Source organism: Acomys minous (genome assembly GCF_964271855.1).
Source record: "Acomys minous genome assembly, chromosome: 10".
NCBI classification, from domain to species: domain Eukaryota; kingdom Metazoa; phylum Chordata; class Mammalia; order Rodentia; family Muridae; genus Acomys; species Acomys minous.
In genome coordinates, this window is record NC_140491.1 from 66,906,633 (window position 1) to 66,929,835 (window position 23,203).

At 50.3% G+C, this 23,203-nt stretch overlaps 1 protein-coding gene across 1 annotated transcript in view; it reads left to right on the plus strand.

Annotated features, from left to right (window-relative positions):
- Positions 1–228: 228 nt before the first annotated feature.
- Positions 229–23,203, plus strand: part of MED27 (mediator complex subunit 27) — a 181,781-nt gene continuing 158,806 nt past the window's right edge. Inside the window, exons 1-2 of the mRNA XM_084798606.1 lie at positions 229–568; positions 3,101–3,245. Of these exons, the coding sequence (XP_084654732.1) occupies positions 366–568; positions 3,101–3,245 (348 nt within the window). The 5' untranslated portion in view covers positions 229–365. The remainder of the gene's footprint in view (positions 569–3,100; positions 3,246–23,203) is intronic.

The following is a 23,203-nucleotide window of genomic DNA, read 5'->3' on the forward strand; positions in this document are numbered from 1 at the left end:
TTATGACTATGGACTCATTTTATTCGTGTACTCTGGGGTACACTTTTGTTGTTCTGAGAAATTCTTTCCTGTGTGACTGTCCAGATTTTTGAGATGCGCAGTGAACTTTTATATTTCGTTGTCATTCACCGTCAAGCAAAAGGCGAGGGCAACCGGACTTCCCCAGATGGATACCACGCCTCCTGTCCAGCCCTCTCATTTAGTGAGACTGGCGCTGTTTTGCAAGGTGTGTTCTGGAGCTCCCTCGAGAGCCCGCCACGCCGGAAACTACAAATCCCAAGGCCACCTACGATGACGCCATCAGAAAGCGCCGCTCGCCGCTCCGACTGTGCGGGCTCCCGAAAGCCGGCTGTGGCGGCTGCAACATGGCGGACGTACTGAGCGTCGGGGTGAACCTGGAGGCCTTTTCTCAGGCCATCAGTGCCATCCAGGCGCTGCGCTCCAGCGTGAGCAGGGTGTTCGACTGCCTTAAGGATGGCATGCGCAACAAGGAGACGCTGGAGGGCCGCGAGAAGGCCTTCATCGCGCACTTCCAGGACAACCTGCATTGTGTCAACCGGGACCTCAAGTAGGTACTGGCTGAAAGGGTCGGGGTCGAGGACCCTCCTGACACCTATCCCGCCGGGATCCCGCGCCAGTCTTTCCAGTCACGGGCTGCTCTCCTCTGTCCTCAGTCCGCTGTCACTTTCGCTCGTCCCCTCCTGTCAATCCCCCAGGGACACCCGGTCCCCGTCCCGTTACCGAGCGTTCGTTCTGTTGGCCGTTTCGTCTTAGTTGACTTCTGTGATCCTCGGTCCCGTCGTAGTGTTCGTATTCTGATGAGGAAACTGGCTGTTCTAAGAACTTCCATTTCGCCCATCTTACCAGCTTTCTTACCTTGGGCGCCATCACATCTGACCAGGCGACCCATTAACTCTGTCCCAGGCCCAGTTGCGTCCCCCTCGAACTGATGAGGTCCAGTTCCCGTCCTCACAGCCCGGAATTCACCAGATCTGCCTCACCTCACTCTCAGACACTACCTCTTGCCTTCCCGTTTCCCTTTGGAACCCACCTGTTCAACCCTGCACTTGACCACCGCACCATTTGTTCAGCTCTTTCTCAACAGAGACCTAATCTCACATTTGTTAGCTAGGCTAATTCCTCATGCTGATCTTCCAACGTTGTTGTTGCTTCTTTCTTTCTTTCTTTCTTTCTTTCTTTCTTTCTTTCTTTTTTAAAGAGGAAGGATTTATGTAGGTTCACAGTTTCAGAGGACTCACTCAGTTCACTACAATGGGTAAGGCATATACATGCAGTTTGACCCCTAATAATTCTTAATACGTGGTCCTGGGGATTACAAATTTCCCTTTTGTTCTTACAAGAACCCTTCTTTTACTTCATTACTGTTTTAAGAAGTAGCTGAGAGGACGGTTGTCAGATGCCTGGTACCTAGAAGGCACTTTCTTTGTTTGTGTTTTGAGACAGGGTTTCTCGTCTGTCCCGGAACTCTGTTTGTAGACCAGGACGACCTCAAACTCAGAGATGGCCCTGTCTATGCCTCACCAGTGCTGGGATTAAAGGCGTGCACCACCACACCCAGCTTAGTAGGGCTTCTTGTTTGCCTGAATTTGTATTCTCTTCCTGTCTTAGAAGGTTAGACTTTAAGAACCTTGGCCTTTTATTTCTGAAATTGACCTGAACAGGAGCAGCATTTGGTGAGCTAGTCGCTGAACAGGTTAGGGTACCCCCCCCTCAGTTTAGTCTAGTAGGATGGGGGAGGAGGTGGTAGTGAAATATTGTGTACCTTCCTTTTCCAGATTCCACTGCCCTCCTTAAATTACACATGTATACATTTTTAGTTGCAGTGTCAGCTTGAGGGGGACATGCACCCTCCCCCCAACTTCCACTGATCCCATCCCCACCCCCTACCAGCTTTCCCCCCCTCAAGACATAGTTTTTCTGTGTATTGATCGCAGTCCGGGAATTCTCTTTGTAGACCAAGCTGGCCTCGAACTCACAGCGATCCGCTTGCCTCTGCTTCCCGAGTGCTGGGATTAAACGTGTATGCCACCACGCCTGGCTCCTCTTCTCTGGCTTTCTAGTGGGCTGTTATAGCACTTTTTCACTGTTGAAACCTCAGCAATGCTGATACTATGTTAACTTATTAAATGCCAAGAAGAAGGTAGACTGAGTGCATCATGGGAGTGGTTCATAGAGTCCTGTTGGCAGCTGGGGTCTGGCTCCTCAGATTCTGCTCCTGGAGTGTGTGGTTTCACTGTTGCCTCACTTCCCCAAGCTTCTCCCTGGTTTTCCTGCTAGACTGAAGTGTGTTTGTTTGACACAGCCCCCTCCATGGTGTCTCCCCATTCCATTTGTTTATTTTATCTCTTTGTTTTGCTAAAGCATTGCCATCTGTGAAGCACCGTGCACAAACCTATCCCAATGTGAAATGATAAATAATCAGGATTTATTCAGGTACTTGCTGCTCTGCCAAACGGAGTGATCTGCACGTGGGTCTGAAAACCCTGAACGAGAGGCAGTGTTACAGCACGCTGCAAGATCCCAGAACGTCTCCTCCTGCTGTGGATGAATTGGATTGTTCAATCCTAATTCTTAGGAAACTTACCACTTCTTTGTGCCCTTAGGTTAGTTTTCCCTGTGGTGTAGTAGGAGACAGCCATATTTGTTTTATTCGTCTTCCTGTGTAGCCCTGGTTGGCATGAAATTTCCTATTAGACCTCAGATTCACAGTGATCCACCTGCATCTGCCTCCCCAGAGCAGGGGTTAAAGGTGTGGGCCACCATGCCTGGTTTTGACAGGAGTGTTTGAGATTAGAACGTGCAGTCAGGCATTCTTTTCTTTGCCCCGAGTCTTTTTGTTTTTTTGAGACAGGGTTTCTCTGTGTAGCCTTGGCTGTCCTGGACTCGCATTGTAGGCCAGGCTGGCCTGGAACTCACAGGGATCCACCTGCCTCTGTCTCCCGAGTGCTGGGATTAAAGGCGTGTGCCACCACCACCCAGCTGTTTGAACCTCTTAAGAGACATCGGATAGCATCAGAAGCCTTCAGCCTGATGGACTGAAGTGGACTCTGGTTTATACAGCTTCTCTCTTTGCTTTTAGTGAACTGGAACGTCTGAGCAACCTGGTAGGCAAGCCGTCCGAGAACCACCCTCTTCACAACAGCGGACTGCTGAGCCTGGATCCCGTGCAGGACAAAACTCCACTCTACAGCCAACTTCTGCAGGCGTACAAATGGTCCAACAAGGTACGGGGTGATGGAGCGAAGTCCAGTGTTTTTCCCAGAAACGCAGAACACGAGAGCAAGCTTTCTCTTCCGTCTGCATGGGCTGTAGAGTTGGAATTTTAGGGTTGGCTGTAAGTGGTATGAAATCCTAGATGAGGCGTACTCACCCTGGAGATTGCGTGCGGGGTGGTGTGGCGTGTCACATGCAGGGTGCGATGGTGTGTGCAGTTTTGCTTGAGAAAGGCGCGTCTATTCTAGCTTCCCTTAGATTACCAGGAGGTCCTGACTCCTACAGGGTTAAAGATAGGGATGGAAAGGCTTGGCCACACATACTGTTTATGGTCTTGTGTTGTACTTTCTCTGTCATGGTGGAAGAATAACTGGAAAGTTTTATGGATAAGATTATGCTCCAATTTCTCCTAAGCCCACACGCTACAGAGTGTGACTTTCATGGCGTCGTAGAGTGGGCGAGTCCAAGGCGTGGTCCTCAGGAAAGCTGGAAAAGGAGAGCTGAGCAATAGTGTAAAATAACAGGAAGCATTGGGCACACAGACCTGGAAGCAGTTTGTTTACCTGTGAGTTCCTTTCGTCTGTGCACTGTGTGTTGTGCGTTTTCCTGCTGGCGGGAAACTGGCACGTACTTAAGGAATAGCTCTAGAAGCCTTTCTCAGTGGCTCCTGAGGCTTGTTTTTGATTGTGCGCTGCCATGCTCCTCCAGACCGTTTGCCCTCTCCCTCTCGTCCTCTCCTTCTTTGGGCTTGGTGACAGATGAGACTTGATAGTTTTTCTGGTGTGTAATTTTTTTTCCTTTGTATATCTGTGGTGGGCTTATTTTAGTTGTCCCTGGGGACCAAAAGGGCTTGGATCTGAATAAATTGATTTGGCCTTCAGGACCTTTTCCCCAAAACTCTGTGGTGCCAGGTGTAAAACCCACCCTGGAGCTAGAGATGGCCAATACAGTGGTCAGGGAGCGCCCTGGTTCACAGCTGAGCTCATGAGGGTCAGTGTGTGCATGCTGTGCCTGTCAGCCAGGCGCTTCTCGGGCTTGTTCACTCTTGTTGCTGTGAGACTGTCCTGGTGGGAGGAGGTAGAGTCTCACAGCTGTAGGCTTGTGCGTCCTTTTGCCTAGAGTGCTCCCATGACTGTGTCAGCCCCGGTGTGGTAGGTGACCTTGGAGAGGGCTAACAGGATCCATGTGTGGGAGTCTCAGGGTGCCCCACTGGAGTGATTCTCCTTGGTATTGGAGAAAGCCATTTCCTAGAAGAAGACTGTATTAGTCTGTTTTGCTACTGTAATGAAGCGCCCGAGGGAGACCAGCTTTATAAAGAAGAGAGGTTTATTTAGGACTTGGTTTTGGAGATGCCAGGCCCAGGTGCTGCATTGGCTTGATACTGTGAGAACTTCACGGCAAGTAGTATTGTAGCAGTGGGTGACATGCACGAGGGACAGATCTCATGGTCAGACAGGAGGTCAGAGAGGTCTGTGTCCCCCAGTCACTTCTGAGGACGTGTCCCCATTGACCGAAGGGTCTCTTATTAGGTTCCACCTCTTAACAGATCATCGTCATGCTGAGGACGAAGCCTGGTGGGAGGCAGCAACTCGGGCTTAAACGTGCCCAACTAGAGCAGAAGGGGCCAGGCAGAGAGCAGTGGCAGGTGCCTGCTGCAGTTGCTGAGGCCATGGCCCCCAGCGTTCTAGACTGCCCTGTGGAAGTTTCCTGGTTTTCCTGAGGGTGTGCCTGGTGAGTGGGTGGAAGCTGGTCAGCAGATGCATGGCTGGACTCGGTTTGGACTAGACTCCCAGAGCATCCTGTGTTTGGATGAGGAAGTCCTGTTGCTGTGTCACTTGGGTAAAGAAGCCTGAGTGGTGAGAGCTTTTTAGTAGGCTGGTGACAGAGACTGTAAAGGGAAGTGACTGGCCTTACATTGAAGTGATGGGAATTCACAGTTGAACAAAGCCACTCTCCTAATGGAAGGAAATCAGCATTGGTTGCCTTGGAACAAACAATCCTGGCTCTTGCCTTTGTCCCAAGGACAGAAAGAAATTGTATTAAGGAAGATAAGTATGTGTTTGGAACTCTTATCTCAGAGATGCTACAGGCTAAAATACTCATGGAAGTTTGTCATAGAAAAATTATATTTGTATGTCCTATAGCCAGTGTTGGGGAGCTGCGGAGGTTTTAGGCATGCCCCTGACGTGAGATGACGTGCTTCTAAAGCCACAGTGTTCTGTCACCAGTCCCCTGTGTCACCAGCCAAGAATTCAGCCTCTTGTGTTAGAGCCAAGCAAATTGAGCCCAGTGAACTGACCTTTTCAGAGATCCTAGCTGGACTACAGTTTGAGCGTTTGTTTCATTTGTTTTCTGAAACTTGATGGCCCAGTTTTGCTTAAGTTTTCAACTTTAGAAAACATTTCTCCCCTTTAACCACATCATGTGACAGTTTGTTCACACTTTTATTTTTAACCCATTCAGTCTGCATGCATTCCCATGGTTTATCAAAAGGCAGGTAAGACAAATACGTGGTATGTGGATCTTCAAACGTTTGCTCTTTCCAGGGTAGACATTACTAATCAACTGTTGCTTTCTTCCCTGGTAAGGCTGTTTGTGGATTGGCTCAGAATCATACAGATGTTCTGTGGCTAGGCAGCTACTGCCAGGCCCTTCAGAGCAGAGTGCAGGAGATCTTACTTCTGTAGCAGGACTTGACGTCTCATGTGGCTGTTACTTATTTCTTCTACACTTGACTCAGGGAAAGACAGGATCATGAGAGCCATAAACCCAGAAAGAGAAGATGAAAGCCAGGGTGAGGGTACTTATGTAGATTTCTTCAATAAACCGAAGAAGTGGCCTCAAGGAAGACGCCAGTCTTCTCATTTCCAGCTGTTGACGTGCAAGAGGCCAACCATTAATTATGTGTTTTTCTTGCTTCTGTAAATGAAAAGAGACTTTAATTGCTAAAACAGTCACCATTCATCATTTTATCCAAGGAATTTAAACAGCGTACGCAGTTATGTGTGATGGGGAGTTGGCTATCTTGCCGCTGTCAGCTTTCTGCGCCCATGCTGAGACTGGAAGGACATGGGGAAAGACTTTGACACTACCCATTATGTGCTGGGCTCTGTGCTGTTGGCCATTGAAAGGTCTTGTGCGTGTCTAATGACTACTTATTTTCTTTGGGGGAGTTTTCCTAATTTTTGTAAAGTCAGTTGGAGTATTAATTACATGGCAGTTGGCATAATTGTTAGAGCCACGCATTCAAAGCCTAAGCTAATGAGATGGTGTCAAATCGCTGTGGGCAGCACTTCCTCATGCTGATTCGGGGAAAGAGCTGCACTCTTAACACTGATGCACCTACAGATAATTGTTCTGCAGAAGGGTGACAGGCTCTCTCAGTTTGGGCAGAAAATAATTGGCATCAACGCTGTCCCTGCTGCAAAGTAGTCAGTGTAGACTTAATGTCACTTGCTGTGCTCAGACATGAGGGAGACTGAACTTACCCCAAAGGTCCCTTTCTGAGAATTAGCCTCCTGTCACCAGGCTTTTAATTTCAGAAATCGATGGTTTTCACTTGTTTGTGGCAGAGGGCTGGTTTGTGTAAAGCCCTCTGTGGTTCCAGTGGGGGTTTGATCCCAGGATCTCCTGTGCCTGAAGTTAGGAGGGCCGCAGCTGCCCAGGTCCCTCCCATAAGATGATGATTTCCTTGCATATAACAAAATGCACCACCTTCTCCCCTCCTCCCCCTTTCCCCCTGTGCTTTTGTAGATGGAATCTTGCTGTTGCCCAGGCACCCCACCAGCTAATCCTTCTCCCTCAGCCTCCTGAGAGGCTGGGATGTAAGCATGTTCCACCACATCCACCTTCTCCCCTGTGTGTCACCCATTGCTGGGTGATGTAATATCCAGCATGATGCGTTTGCCATGTGAATGGCTGTTGTACTGTATCGCCCAGGCCATAATGACAAGGAAAAAGAGTCTGTAGGTGTGCAGTTTAAGATGACTATTTTCCATTAGGATTTGGTTGGATTTGCAGATTCACAGACAAGAGCTAGAGAATTACTGCATCTTCCTGGAAGAGCCCACCTTGATTTTGCCTTTCCTTGGTGATGCTGTAACACAGACTGCAACTCTGAGGTGGGCACAGCCAGCAGAGCAAGATGCTGTCCCTTTCTCTCTCTCTCCTGCCCTCCCTCCTTCCCTCCCTCTTTCCCTCCTTCTCTCCTCTTCTTACTTTTCTAACATCTTTAACTTTATTTTTGTTTTTCAAACAGGGTTTCTTGGTGTAATGGCCCTAGCTGTCCTGGAACTTTGTAGACCAGGCTAGCCTCTGCCTCCAAAGTGCTGGGATTAAAGGTGTGTGCTACAATACCTGGCTTAACATTTTATTTTTAAAAGAAAAATTTTAGGTTGTGTGGTGGTGCATGCCTTTAATCCCAGTATTTGAGAGGCAGAGATAAGCTGGTCTCTATGAGTTCTAGGCATGTCTGGTCTATATAATGAGCTCAAGGCTAACCGGGGATATGTGGTGAGACCTTATCTAAGAATAAAATAAAAGAAATCCCTGCCTCCCCCAACACAAGTTACTCCATGGCTTTGAGATGCTCATCCTCCATCTTGTGTGTGTGTGTGCGTGTTTGAGACAGGGTCTCATGGGGCCCAGGGTGGCCTCCAGTTCAGGCTGGCCTTGAATGTGTGGTCCTACTGCCTCCATCACCCTGGCTCCATCTCCTGAGCGTTGGGTCACCATGCCAGCTTGACATCCAGCTTTGAAAGTGTGCTTTCTGGTTTTGCTTTCTGGAACAGGCAGGTCTCGGGTTGTTTTGTAGCCCAACAGTGAGCCTTTCCTGTAGGACCTCTGTCTTGTTTTAAGGGGAGGCACCATGTCCATTTTGTTCTTTGCAGCCTGTCCCAGAACCTTGCAAGGAGGCTGGTGGACAGGCAGAGCAAAGATGCAATACAAACGTGCCCAGTGAAGGAGTCAGGGTGCAGCTCTGCGGTTGAGTGCTTGCTTAGCACAGCCTACGGGAAACACCTCGAAACCACCTCTGAAGGAATGAAAGGGTAAACAAAAGCCTTTTGTGTTGATATGAAAGTCACCAGCCCCTCTTTCAGCCACTTCCGAGAAGTCCAGTTGCATTGTTAGAACAATCTAGGGCCTGTGGGGGCCCACACTGCCTTCCAGGAGACTAATTTGGGAAGGTCAGGCAGAGGTCAGTTGGTAGGCGACGGGAAGCTCTTTGAGGCTGAGCTTAGCAGTTTCATCTTTGAGCGTTGTCACCCAGGATGCCCTTCTTAGTGGCCAGTGCTTTGGAGGGGCCAGTTTGGTGGAAGCCCCTAGGAACTGAATCAGGCTGGTTTGAGCTGTGGAAACTGATGCAGGTTTTCTGTGGCAGCTGCTGCTTTGACAGCATTGCAGAGGCTGCCTGGGAAGAACGGGGTCAATGCCACCAGCCTCCAGGGGCCCACTTGGTGAATTCTCAATAGTTTCTTGTGGTGTGTGTGTGTGTGTGTGTGTGTGTGTGTGCGCGCGCGCATACACACTGTGGGGGCCAGAGGCTGACACTAGGGGTCTTATTCAGTTGCTCTCCTCCTTGTGTTTTGAGTTGGGGTCTCTCACTGAGCCTGGAGCTTGGATCTGTTGCTCTGATAGAACACAAACCAGAAGCAGCAAAGGGCAGGAAAGGCTGTATTCTGCTTCCCACTCCAGTCACCGCCATCCCTGAGGAAAGTAGAGGCAGGAACTTGAAGCCAGGCCTGCTTGTTCCATACAGCAGTACCTCTGACCAAGGAACTCACTTCACAGCCAGCCAAGTACGGCAGGAAGCATGGAGGATGCTGCTGGCTGGCTGGCTCTCAGCCTGGCTTGTACTCAGCCAGCTTCCTTATATGGTCACCTCCCTAGGGCTGGTACCATGCACAGTAGACTGGGCCTTCCTATGTGGCAGTTGCTACAAGCATCAAAGGCCAACAGACCACAAGATGCAAGAAGGAAAACTTGGTTCAGCCTGATTAGTCGATGCTGGTTCAAACTTCTAGAGAGTCTGACACCAGGCAGTTTATTGTAAGCGCATTTACACAGTACAATATGAAAAAAGCTTCCTGGTATAATACAGTGGCTGGGCACAAGGAGGCATAATTACATCTAAACTCAGCTCAAAGTCCATGTGACCATGAAGATGGCTCAAGGACCTTGGATCTGGTGTGGTCTTTGCTTTGGGTCTGGTCTGGCTCTACAGACAGCAAAGCTCATCAGGTCATTAGCAACATCCACTCCCAGCTTTCTGGGTAGAAAACAGATAAATTTCTTCCTTTGAGGAGACAACCTTGAATGATTCACATTCCTGGTTTCCCTGTTGATCTGTGGGTGCAAAAACCTTTGTGATCCCAAGACTCCTACATCAATTGACAATCAAGACAATCCCCTACAGACCTACCCATAAACCAGGTCTGAGGATTCCTCGGTGAGACTCTCCGTTTAGATGACTCTAAGCTGTGCCAATTGATACTTAGGTTAACCACGACAGGGATGGTACAACAGCTCCTGTGCTTGAATGGCTGGCACTTTATTGACTGAGCCATCTTCCCACCACTACCTAGCAGTAATTTTTTTTCTAGTGTCTGTCTTGCCACCAGGCCTGGCTCTGACCATTTTCTGTGCATATTAGACACGTGTTTAAGGGCACAAGCTCATACAGGTGACAACGGGAAAGACAGACGTAAGTATTTGTTACTGTGGGACCTGCTGCTGCTGTGAGACAGGTGCCAGGTATCCTTCTAACAGGTGCTTTCTCCCACACCTGGTGCTCACAGTGCCTACTCTCACACAGCCAACCTGTTGGCAGAGTGGCTGCTACCGACTGCTCTTGTTAGCCCCAGACCTGGCACCTCCCCGTTTCCTGAGCAGCGTGACAGCAGAGCAGCCTGCTGGTGCTCCACTCTCCTGAGACTTGGACCTCTGCAGGCCTGGATTCAGGTTCTACATGCAGCTTCTAGATGCAGCCAGTGCCTTGGCTAAGGGAGGAGCTTCTTCCCGAGTGGGGGTGTCCTGAGTGAAATGAGGCCGAGCTAGGGTTTGTCCCTAGTGTTGGTGAAGTAGAAGTGTTGTCTGTAGAATGTCTTCCTTGGCTGCTGACGTAGCTCGCTAGTAGATTGTCTGTTTCAGCATGTGAAAGGCGCTGCCTTTCATCTTCAGCTGGCAAAATAAAAACACGACCTGTCTCTAGCTAGCTGACACATGGTGAGCATCGAATGAGCGGTGGCTGCGGTCAGCACATGGCAGTGTGCACCTGCATCTGTGGTGTGCAGCAGCACGGCTCCAGGTCCCGAGCACTTTGGCGTGCTCAAATCCCATCCCGTTACCTGAGGGCATGAGACTAACCTTCCTGTTTCTCTCTTTAGTTCGATAAGTTGGGCATGTTTCAGAGAGGTGACTGGGAGGCCTGAGCGGCAAAGTAGGGCTGGTGATACCACATTCACAAACAGGATAAGGAGTGACTCCCAGGATGCTCTGACCTCCCTGTCAGTGCTCCCCTCTGTCACCAGGCCTCCCACCCACCGTTGACACTGGTATTGTCTGCAGAAGTTCTCCCAAGAGCCTTAGCAAGGATAGCAAACCTTCACACATGAGTGCAAGTTAGTATGAGGGTCAGTTCTTTCCTGGTAAAACCTGGGGTGTGGAGTGAAGGCTTGGGAGTTTGGCAAAGGATTGGGGCTTGTGAAGCATACCAGCAAGGAGAGCATCCTCAGAAGAAGCCACAGGGTGGAGTGAGGTCTGTGACAGAGGAGGGCCCACTGAGCTCAGCAGACCGAGTGTCCAAACCATAGAGGATTCATCTCACCTGGAGATTCACTAAGACGTCTGTCACAGAGTTTAGAATTGCAACTGCTCCCATGGTCCTCTGCTGCAGGGCATGTCGCGGGTCTGCCTATTGTTTTAGGAACAGGTTTGAATGCAAGGGCTGATTCGGAAGGAGTTATTGGGTTATGCCCAGTTTATCACTGGCGTTTATGACCAGGTGAGTCTCATGCCCTACTAAGCAGCTGCTGGTTCAGAACTGTCACCTGGGTAAGAGTAATTCACCGATGGTGGCTGCCATGAGCAGTCACACGGCTTTTCCGTGATCTGATGCTGATGGTTGGTCTTCCCTTGGCTGACTAAAGGGTTGGGTTGGATGTATTCAGAAGGTCCTTCCTGCTCTGGCCTGGAAAGGTCCAGTGGCGTTATTGATGCCTGCCTGTGGGTAGGGAAGAAGAGCCTCCTGGGGTCCGGAGAGGGTCTCTCCTGCTCTTCTCTTGTTCGGAAGCTTCTGAAGCAGTTGGAGCTGCCATCCATGCTCCATGCACCTGACTGTGGCAAAGCAAGGCAGCCCTGAGGGCTCAGTGGAAAATTACCTCCTGAAGCTTTTTTGGTGCCTTGGCTCGCAGCTCTCAGCAGTGCCCGTATAAATGCTAATAAGAATCAGGTGATGCCCCACAATGTAAATGGTTTCCTGCCCCAGGCTTCAGGCCAGCCCCGCATCTTAATGTTCTGATTAGTTGTAGTTTGTGAAAATGGTCACCTTATTGTCGCTGGAGTCACTTTTGTGACTCCTGGTTTCTGTGATTCAACTGGCCTATCCTTGTCAGCTGCAGCCTTGCAACAGGCCTGGGGCTTTCTTCTACGTACCCCAGCCCACACCTTTGTTTTTACAGTGCTGGGGATGGAATCTGGGGCCTTAGGCATGCTGCACAAGCACTCTGCCCTGAGTTGCACCCCCAGTTCTGCCAGCCTTTTCTGGACGGGTTAGGTGTGTGTGGCTTATGTGTAGTCCAGAACCTTTTGAGGATTATACCAGAGCCTCAGAAAGGGCATATTATCTTCCAGACCTGTCTGTCATTTGTCCTCAGCCAGGGTGCAGTGGGTGGGAAGGAAGCCTGCATTGCATTCTGTGGGGAGTGAGGGCTGTCTCGTGTTATCTTGTGTCTTCCTAGTGGGCAGGCTGGAGAAGGGCCATGGAATTAGTGCCGCTTCTGGTCGCTGGGCTCTCTCTGGGCCATCTCATTAGCTCTGCAGTGCACTCATCACCCACCCACCACACCTACCTGTCCCCAGCCAAGCCCTCCCCTGAGATCCCGCCTGTCTGTTTCAGTGCCCACAAGGAAGACACTTGTCCTTTGGCATGCAGAAGTCTCACAGACAAGCAGTCCAGATGGAAGGGCTTGCCCCCTGCCAGTGCTGCTGCTCATGGCGGGATCTAGGATCTAGCCTCGTGCCCAGGCCGTGGTGTCACCTCTGACTGCTGGCCAAAGTTTCCAAGGGCCACCAGCTCTTTTGGCCTCTTCATCTCTTGCTGTCCACCCTCTCCTCAGGCTGCTGCTACTCAGGGTCATGCCAGCCTTGTCAGGGCTGTCTCCTTTCCAGTGACCTCCAGGCATGCTATCTGTCACTCTTCCAGTGACCCCCATCCCTCGTGGGCACGGGTCCAGCCCCCTCACTGGGATGCAGACTATTCTAGCAACAGTGTGCATGAAGCTGAGTCTTACCCAGCTTCAGTTTCTGTGAAATGGCTGTGGTGGTGACTTGGGTGTGTGGCACAGGCTGAGTGGACTTCCTTTGTGGTCTCCCGGTGGGCCTGTTGGTGTGGCCTGGCACACACTGCTTCCCTGATACGCTTCTCTGTCCTTCCTATCTTCTCTCCAGCCTGCAGAAATAAAGCAAAAGGTTTGATTACAGGACACTTCAAATATACACAGAAATAAGAATTACATAACTCCTGTCATTGCCAGCTTTCAGTTGACAACTTCACATACCTGGAAGGGAAGAGGGAACTTTAATTGAAAATTGCCACCTGGTGGGCACTGTGGCACATGCCTATAATACCAATGCGCAGGGGGCAGAGGCAGGTGGATCTCTGTGAGTTCAAGGTCAGCCTGGTCTACAAAGAGTCCAGGACAGCCAAGGCTACACAGAGAAACCCTGTCTCAAAAAACCACAAAAGAAAATAGAAAGAAAGGAAGGAAGAAAGAAAGTTAGTTGCCTTTATCACATTGGTCTGTGGAGCTTTTTCCCCCCCATTAATAATTGATGTAGGAATGCCTAGCCCACTGTGGGTGGTACCATTCCTAGTCAGGTGGCTCACGCCTTTAATCCCAGCGCTTGGAAGGCAGAGGCAGGTGGATCTCTGAGTTTGAGGCCAGCCTGGTCTACAAAGCGAGTTCCAGGACAGCCAGGGCTACATAGAGAAACCCCGTCTTGAAAAAAACCAAACAAAAAAGAAAAGTAGTTGAGCAGGCCAGAGGGAGCAAGCGGGAAGCAGCCTTTCTCTGTGGCTCCTGCCCTGAGTTCTTGCTCTGGTTTCTCTACCCTTCCCAAGCTGCTTTTAGTTGGTGGTTAGCACAGCAGCAGAAAAGCAAACTAGAATATTCTGTATACCTAACTGATCATTCAGAACACTTTACAGCCTTGTTTCATCCCCGCCAGGGCCTTTGCCTTCTGAGCGCATGCACCTCCCCCCCCCCCCCCCAGCAGGAGTGGAGTGTTTTAAAGCAAGGCCAGACATGGTGTCCTTTAGCGTATGCTTTCTTCAGTGTCCAGCTCTGGCTTCCCGCTCGTCTGCTCCTCTTTTGCCAATTTGATCTCATAAAATGAATTGCAGTCTCCCAAGGGCATTTGCACATGTTCTTCCATCTCACCGGCTCATTTCTTTCTGTGGAAAAGTCTCAGTCACTTAGGGCTCTCGTCCTGCTGTGCCTCTTCTCTGACAGCCTGCTGTGAATCCAGTTAGATGGCCCCCTCCAGTCCCCATTGTAGCTTCTACCCCACTCTGCTGGCTTAACCACCTGTTTGCCCCACAAGACAAAGCCTGGTCCTGCTTTGCGCAGTTCCTGAAGCCCGAGGGCCTTAGGGCACTGCACTCACAGTGGACGCAGGACCAGGTCCTTTGTGCAGATTTCCCGCGTCTTCACCTCAGGGCAGGGCTCATGGTGTCATTTCAAAGCAGCTACTGCTGTTGGCTCCATCTCTGTGTGTTTAAACCAAGCTCAACTTAAGCCTCCCCCCACCTCCACCTCCTTTTAGACTACGTCTTTCCCTCACCTTGACCTATTACAGACTTCCTTGTGCTCATTAGAGGATTAGAGGAGGTGCGGAAGTGGGAGCAAGCCCCTCTGCACCTCTCCCATGGCCATCCCCTGCTCTGTGGGCTCCTGTAGGCTCCTCCAGGCTGGCGCCAGGATTCTGTCAGATCGGGGAGGTGAAGCACATCTGGTTTACCTCCTGCTCACTGCACTGTCCTTTGGCTCTGGCACTTACATGGGCCTTTCTCCCAAATGTGGGCGTGCCCTTGCCGCAGTCACTCATTTGTTTAGGAGCTGCAGCTCACTGCAGTTCCCAGGGCTTGGAAGGCTTGCTGCTGGGGTCAGTTTCTGCTGGCCAGTGCTAGGTTAGCCTTCTTCTTGTGGAACTTCCTGATCTCTTGGCCTGACTAGCAGGGTGTGGCAAACCATCACTTATGTTGTCCCCCCCCCCCCCATCCTTAAACTTGGTTGTGTAGCCAGTCATTCCAGCCCTGTGAACTGGAGGTGCTTTCTCAGATGTCCAGCATTGTTTGTTACCCTCTAAGGAAGCTGGAGCCATGACTGTGCTGTGCTGCCCGGGATGCCTGTGGCTCATGTGTATACACACACACACACACACACACACACACACACACACACACACACACCACACTCCTCTTATAAAGGCCAAGCAGAGATAGGCTTATCTGTCATTGTTCTTTGGCCTTCATGTGGCTGCGCTGACGACACTGTATCAAGGAATATCCAGTTGTGTCCCCTTTTCTCCAGGGTTGGAACTGTGGGTCACCTTTGGACACCTAGTATCTGGTGACTGAGCCTTACCCTGCTGTATTCTCAAGAAAACTCAGAGGCTGTGTCTCTTCGGGTGAACATGAGACCTCAAGGGCTCAGCAATCTGGTAGGTCACTGTACCTCATCTTGCAGAGAGTAACTTGCCTTGGCCATGTGGCTAGCCCCCTTTTAGTGAGGCTAGAAAGGAATGCGCCAGACTCAAGAGTTGAGTCGTTCCTCCACTGCTGAGACCTTTTCCCTGTTGATGAGGTGGGAGCAGTGGTCCAGATACACGGTGAAGTGGAGGGCATCAGCAGTGACAGTGACAGTGACAGTGTGATCCTTTGATAGCCAGCCACAGGCCCCAGCCACGCCTTCTCTTGCAGTGACTGCAGATACTGCAGGTTGAGGGTTTTAGCAAGTAACTGACCTTTGTGCTGGTACTCTAATGAAAGAGAAGGGGACTGTCCAGTGCTTCAGCTAACCTCCCGACTGAGAGGGGGCACTGTTGCAGTTATTTTAGAAGCATGGCCTAATAAATGCTTATTATTATGCTAATTACTACAGCGGTATTTTCTAACCCACTATCAATCAATAAGAACACGGACACCTGTTGTATTTTAAAATAGCCTTGGTTCACTTGGGGCAGGGCAGCTATTAATCTACTAAACTACCTCTTTATCTCCCTGCCCCAATCCCATGCCATCTGCTTCTAATAATTTCTACCGAGCTTCCTCCCATCTATAATCCCAAATACTTGCTAAAGTTTTTCATTTGGGCCAAAGCCTCCATCCACGTTGGCCATGTGTTTCTCCTCCACCTAACTCATGGCAGCCTCCTTCCTTCTCCTCTTCCTCTCTTTTCCCCTTCTCAAGATCCTCTTCTGGTCTCTGATTGCTTCCCTTCCCAAGAACCGCCCTGCCACACAGGCCTGCGAACCTTAGCATGCCCTATCCCATTTGCCCTGCCTAGGTGTGCTGGCTTTTTATTGGTCAAACAGGAATAAGTTTTTGGGCAAGGTTACAAACATTTTGGGGTACGTGTGTCCGCTCATTTGGGCAGCAACCAGGCCAACCCCCACCCGGGCACCCGTGACTGGCTGTGCCAAGCCCTCTTGTCTTCCTTTTCAACAAGAATCCCAGCATTCTGAGTTGACGAGCTGCCTGTGTGTTCTAGGTTAGAGAGTGACATCATGCTCCTTCAGTCAGTAGGCTTCTCAGGAATTGCTCATCTGTCGGTGGCTGCCACCCCCAGCCACCTGGAGGGTTCTGAGCTCAGTCCTGTTAGTATAGGTATGGCGAGAGTGTGCAGGCTAGCCTGTGTTCTGAGTGTCTGTGGGAAGGTGGCTGCACGGCAAGCCCTGAGTCCTGTTCATTTCCTAATTGAGGGCAGAACACTCTTTACTAGGACACACCCTACCTGCCCACTGCAGACATGCTGAGCACTACCGTGCCGGCACCTGCCGTGCAGGTGCTGTTCTAGACCCGGTGAGTGAAGGCAATACATTCCCTGCTGGGGCTCCGCTCTCTAGCCCAGCAGAGTGCAGTGCCCAAAGCCCCTGGTTTTAGCCATGAGTGTGGCCCCACTGCCAGTCTCTCCTCACACCCTTTCTTTACCAGGAGCCTTAAGTGGATCTGCACACTGTTCCCTATGGTCACAGAAGGACATAACTCACAGGAAAGCCGGACAGGGTTGAGCACAAAGGTGGCTTTGTCTTGCTGTCTGGGTCTCTTACCTGTCATCTTGTTCTTACAGCTCACTGCATTTGTCTTCTGCCCCTGCATAATATAGACACAGATCTCTAGCGAGCGTCCCTTGTGCTGCTTAATTGGCCCTTGCCATATGACTAGTTTGCCCTTACCCTGTTCCAGCCCAAAGCTGTGCTTGTTTTAAGGGCTTCTCATTGGTTTCAAGAGAGTACTGAATATCTTCTTCTCCTTCTCCTTCTTCTTCTTTTGGTTTTTTGAGACAAGGTTTCTCTGTGTAGCCTTGGCTGTCCTGGACTCGCTTTGTAGACCAGGATGGCCTCTAACTCATATCGATCCGCCTGCCTCTGCCTCCCGAGTGCTGGGATTAAAGGCATGCGCCACGACGCCCGGGTCTCAATATACCTTTTACATCTGTGTCCAGAGGGAGAGACAGTCACACGATCAACTTTAGGACACTGTTACGGTGGCTTTTCATCTCTGCAACCAAACACCTGACAGAGACAACTGCAGGGCAAGTTTAGCCGACTCCCAGTTCGGGTCTAATCCACCACAGTGGAGAGGGCAGCACACTGATGAGAGAGTTGCTCACAAGTAGCTGCAGCCTGGAAGTGGGGAGAGGTGGACATCCTGCTCAGCCTGTCTCTGTTTTATTCAGTCAGGACCCCAGCCTATGGGGTGCTGCCCCCCACATTCTGAATGAGTCTCTAGAAAGGCCCTCACAGATACTAGGTGAGTCTGGTCAAACTGACAGTGAGGGAAACCATCACACATACCAGCTTCTGTGCACTGTCAGCCTTAAGCCTGGCCCAGTCGGTCTGCTTTTGTCATAACTTTCCCCATTTCCACGACACAGGCCGGTGACACCACAGCAGACAGTGCTGCGCACTTCTCCTTCCCTGCACAGTAGCCCACGTCTGCATGGGAGGCCTTCCAAGAGCCTAGTGGAACTGAGTCCTACAGTGGAATTCCCGTGCCACCCTGAGGAAGTGCTCGCATTGCCTGTGGCTGCCTTTCTTGTACTTGGAGGTGACATAGCCATGCTGGTGTGGAGTTCTGGCTCCTTTGTAAAGTCATAGGCGGGAGATTCGTTCTTTGTAGTAGATCTGAGAAACTTCAGCTTATGCTTTTTTCTCTCTTTCTCCTTGTTAACCCAAGAGCTTTTGCCCTGTTACGTGAAGCCTTTACAGCTTTTCTTTGGCAGGTCTGAATTGTCAGCACCACTGACCCTATGCTTTGCTCTGTTACCAAGTAATAGTACAACAGTCACCCTGCAGTCAAGAGAGCTGCTGAGCTGTTCCCCAGCAGGTAGCATAGACAACGAGGACACTGGGTCAAAGGGATGATTCCCATCCTGAGTGGAGTGGCTAAGGTTTTACTGCAGTTCTGTCTTGGTTATGTTTCTATTGCTGGAACAAAGCACCATGACCTCGGCAATGTATGAAAGGACGCATTTAATTCGACTTATGGTTGTAGAGGGTTAAAGTCACTGATGGCAGAACAAAGGCATAGAGGCAGAAACACCTGACAGCTTACATCGTGATCTTCAGGAAGGAAGCAGACAGAACACACTGGGAATCATGGGAGTCTTTGGAAACCTCAATGCCCACACCCAATGACACCTCCTCCAGCAAGGTCACACCTCCTAATCCTCCCCATATAGTTCCACCAACTGGGGACCACATATTTAAACACCGTTCTCACTCACACCACCACAACCATTTTACCAATTTAAATCTTAGGACTTATTTCTAGAATTTTCTATTTAACATTTCCAGACTACAACTGACTGTGGATAACTGAGACTGTGGAAAGCTGAGCTGTCGTGGGGATGACTGTGTTTTCATCTGCGTCTGTTTGGTTCTCCTTCAGATGCTGGGAGTCCTGAAGGGTAATTTTGCTCATGCATACATTGCCTTTCTGTCCCACTTCAGCATCCCACCTGGGGTCTCTATTTGCCTGACTGCCCACCTGGCTCTCCATCCAGTCATCCAGTCATGGAAGTTTGTTTGCCTCACTATTTCTGTGTGTGTGTGTGTGTGTTCTTGTATGTGTATACGTGTGCCCCTCTGTGGAGGCCAGAGAACAACCTTGGGTGTTGTTCTCAGGCAGTCTCTACTTTTTAACTACTTTATATGTATGGGAGTTTTGCCTGCACATGTGTCTATATCACTTGGACGCCTGGTGCTTGTGGAGGTTAGGAGGAGGCACTGAATCCCCTGGGACTGGAGGTAGTGTTGTCAGCTGCCATGTGGGTGCTGGGAATTGAATTTAGGACCTCTGGAAGAGCAACCAGTGCTCTTAACCACTGAGCCATGTCTCCAGCCCCCCACTGTCCTCTTTTTTAGTCAGGTTCTCCCACTGGCTGACCAGTAAGCCCCAGGAATCCTCCCGAGCACTGGGATTACCAGTATGCCACCACTCCTGGCTTTTACAATGTGAATTCTAGGGTGAAACAGTCCCATGCTTGCAAGGCAAGCCCTTCACTGACTGAGCCATCTCCTCCGCCCTGCCTTCCCATTTATGATTTCATGTTTCCCTGACCTGAATGTGTCCGTGCAAGCCAGTCTGCCATCCACATCTTCAGTGATGAGCTGGGAGCACCTGTGCATCCAAAGGAACTAGACTCCCAGACTCTCCAGAGACCGGGAAGCAGTGAGGCCACCATGGAAGGATTTGGTGTGACAAGCAGGGAGTGGGTTTTCTTGTTCAAACCACTGGGAGAGTTTCACTGTCTTCATACACAGAGTAGGTCTGACGACACTTCTTTTTCAGGAGGGAATGCACTTAACACTGGACAGACACGTTGTAGGTCTAGTTTTCTTTCACTGCCCTGAGCTCCCTTCCTGTGCCATATTCCTTAGACGACCCTTAGGCTCAGGTCGGGGTCTTTGTTACTTTTCTGTCGTTGTGATAAAACGCCAGGACCAAGGCAAATTAAAGAGGAAAAGGTTTGTTTGGGGCTTCCAAAGGATTATGGTCCAGCGTGGAGGTGTGAAGTCCATGGCAGCAGGCACCTGGAGCAGCAGCTGAGATCCCACATCTAGAATTGCAGACAGGAAACCGGGAGGGCTAATTTGCAATGTCTTCTGCAACTCTAAAGCCTGCCCCCATGACATACTTCTAGCAAGGCCACATCTCCTAGTCCTCCTCAAACAGCCACCAGCTGGGTACCAGGTGCTGTTAAAATGTCTGAGACTTACGGGGAACATGCAAACCAGCGCAGCGGGTTGTGGCGGCCGCCGCTCTCCGTCCTTGCTTAAACAGAGCAGCTGTGTTGATTCTACTTGTTCGAGTGCACTCAGACATTGAGGCTGTAATGTGTTTTCACATCCTCAGACAGCATAACCACATTATCCCGCTGGCGGTTCCCAGGGATCCTTGGCCGTAGCATTGTACTCAGACACCTCTGCCGATGAAGCCAGAATGTAGTAATTTCCTAGCTGGATGTCTTGTGGGAGAAGTTGCCTTTCCTGTTCCGACCTCTTCAAACTGAGAAGTGTCTTTCCTGGTCACTTAACCATAGTAGGTGTGTCTTGCTTTCCAGGAACAGTCAAAGCCTTGGGTGTGTCTCTGGGAAACAGAAGCATCTTTGGTTAATCTCCCCTTGGATTTGGTCCTAGAGGAACATTGAGAGCACCTGCAGTTTGCCGTGGCCTGCAGGGTGCTTTCCTGAGAGCCTCGGATGGCACAGGAAACATTGCTGCCCCGAGTGGACCATTGCCACTTACCAGCAGTGTGTACAGCCTCGCCGACTTTCCTGTCTGCCCCACACAGCACCAGAGTGGCCTTTCAGAACACAGGTTTGGCCACACAGCTCTGCTAAGATTGGCTAAGGACCTCCTGTTTTTGACAGTCCGGGGCTGGCTCAGCAGTGCCCAGCTTGGCATCTGGTCACCCTGAGGTACCCATAAGCACCTTGATGTCCCATGCTCTGCTTCACTGGCCTCCACCTCTGTTTTGCTTGACTCATGGTTCCTCTTCTGTGTGTGTGTGGAGTCATACACTGGGAGAGTCTGACCCCATAGCTGGGGTGAGAGAACCCCTGTAAGCTTCTGTCACCGCTCTTTCCATGATGCTGTCGTTATGACTCAACATGGTTGAACGCTAGGTCCTGGACCAGGTCCGGGGACCGGGCCATCCTGTTTGCACTTGTATTTCCAGTGTCCACCAAGGTTCTTTAGAAGAAAACAAACCAACAAGGACAACTCCAGCTAGGAAAGTAACATTATCATACCCACAAGTTTTGAGATTCAGAGATGGGGAGCTGGTGGGTTGGGTTCTCTGACATAGGCGCAGGAGGCCTGTCTTCAGTTTCTGCATTCTACTCAGGGGGAGGCTTGCTAAAGGAGAATGCATATTGAGTTTTACTTTTCATTTTATCTTAAGTAGTTTAGGGATACAAATAGAAGGCAAATTGTCTTGATTCTTTTGAGGCAGACAGGAAAAGGACAGGATAAGGATAAAGTGAAAGTTAGAGAAACACCTCCAGGCACTGCGCAGCTGGGAAGCGTGGGCCTGCTCATCAACTTTTCAAACCTGAGAGACTAAAGCATTGGCCTTGGGGCCAGGCTGCCTGGGTTCACAGTCTACTTCTTCACTGGTTTGTAACCTTGGACAACTTCCTGTCTCCTGGTATACAACTGGGGCTCAGGACAGTCTCCACCTCAGGGCTATTTTGGTCCCAGAGTTTATGATTAAGTTAGGGTCAATGGAGAGTGGCTGACACGCCAGGGGCTGAGAGCACACTGCACAGTGTTTAGCATGTTAGGCTCTAACTGCAGGCTGTGCAGACCACATCAGTGGAACTTAGAGCTACAATAGACCAGGTCAGTCAATCAAGGGTTGATCCACAGGCATGAGGGCCTCAACCTGATTCCCCCAGAACCCTTTTTCAAAAAAAGCCAAGCATAGCCAGGCGTGGTGGCACACACCTTTAATCCCAGCAGTTAGGGAAGCAGAGGCAGGAGGATCTCTGTGAGTTCAAGGCCAACATGGTATACAAAGCAAGATCAGGACAGCCAGGGCTATACAAAGAGACCCTGTCTCTGGGGGAAAAATATCCAAGAGTGGTGGTACATCGCTGGCCAGCCAGCCTGGTGTACTTGGTGAGTCCCATGTTAGTGAGAGATCCCATCTTAAAAAAACAAAGTAAGTGGTACCTGAGGAATGGCAGCCAAAGTTGCCTTTTGCCTTTCATAGGGACGTACACACTGAGTGTGACAAATCAACTTAATTTGCAAACTGCTATCAGCATAAGTATAAAAGAAACTCTTACACACTAAATCTGTAAGTGTAGACATGCTTCCTGCTCCTTCAGTGCAGCCCTTCTGGTTCTAACTGGGCTGGCTGAGACCCTGCTGTAGCCTAAGGGACAACAGATGTGAGCTGCAGTGAGATGATGTGGTCTTTTTGGCCCTGGCTTCCTGTCTCTACTAGAGAACTGACTTCCAGACTTGAGGCTCTTCCTGTGTCCCTCAGACTTCACTCAGGCTGCTTTGCACCCACTATTTGTTTTTCTTTAAAATACCCCTTAACACTACAGGAACGGCTTGTCTGTCAGAAAGGCGGTTGATGAAGATCAACGGTATCAACAGCTATCTGGAAAGGTGACATTTCAGGACACTTTTCTCTGGGAAAAAAGAAGGAATGCTTCAAAATGCTGGAAATGGGGTCTTGAGCAGTACACGAATGGTAGAGTGAGTGAAGGCTCTGTGGGAGCAGAAAGCATGGCCTCCTGAAGGGGCTACAGAAGCGCGGCCATTGCCTTGGGCATGGGTCAGCGCCCCAGGCACTGTGCAGTGACTTTCCCCATGTGTCCTCCTGGCTGGTATCAGAGAAAGACCTTCCTGAGCTGGAAATGATCCTCAAGATCCTGCTGCCTGCTGCAGTCTGACCTCCTCCTCCTACCATAATACACTTAACACTAATCAACTCTTGTCCAAAAAAGTGGAAATCAACATTTTAACTGCTTCTGTTAATGCTTTTCTACCTTGAAAACGGACTTCCTGTCCAGTTCCTCAGGCAGCCTGGCAAGACCATCAAGTTCAACACATGACCTGGGCAGGCTGTGCGGCCTGCTGTTTCCAGGTCTTTAAGTAGGGGCGTCATGGGTCTGACTGTGTCAGGGTCTTGTGACGATTCCAGGAGCTAACGCTGGTAAAGATGAGCACTTAGGTCTTAGTGTGGTCCTGAGTGTCCATGCTAGCAACGTTGACTTGTTGTATCCCAGTAGGAGTGAGGAGGCAGAGTGTGGGAAGGCATGTGTCCCACCGTACAGCGGGCAGGGTGCCCCAGCTAGGTTTGGCGATGGATGTCAGCGGCTGCTGTCCCAAGGATGTATTCCCATCTATCATGTGCAAATGGCTGTGGGTGTGCAGGCTGTAATGGATCTCACATTTAAGGCTTCCATTGTCACAGCCCAGCACAGAGCCCTCCCTGGGCCTGCCC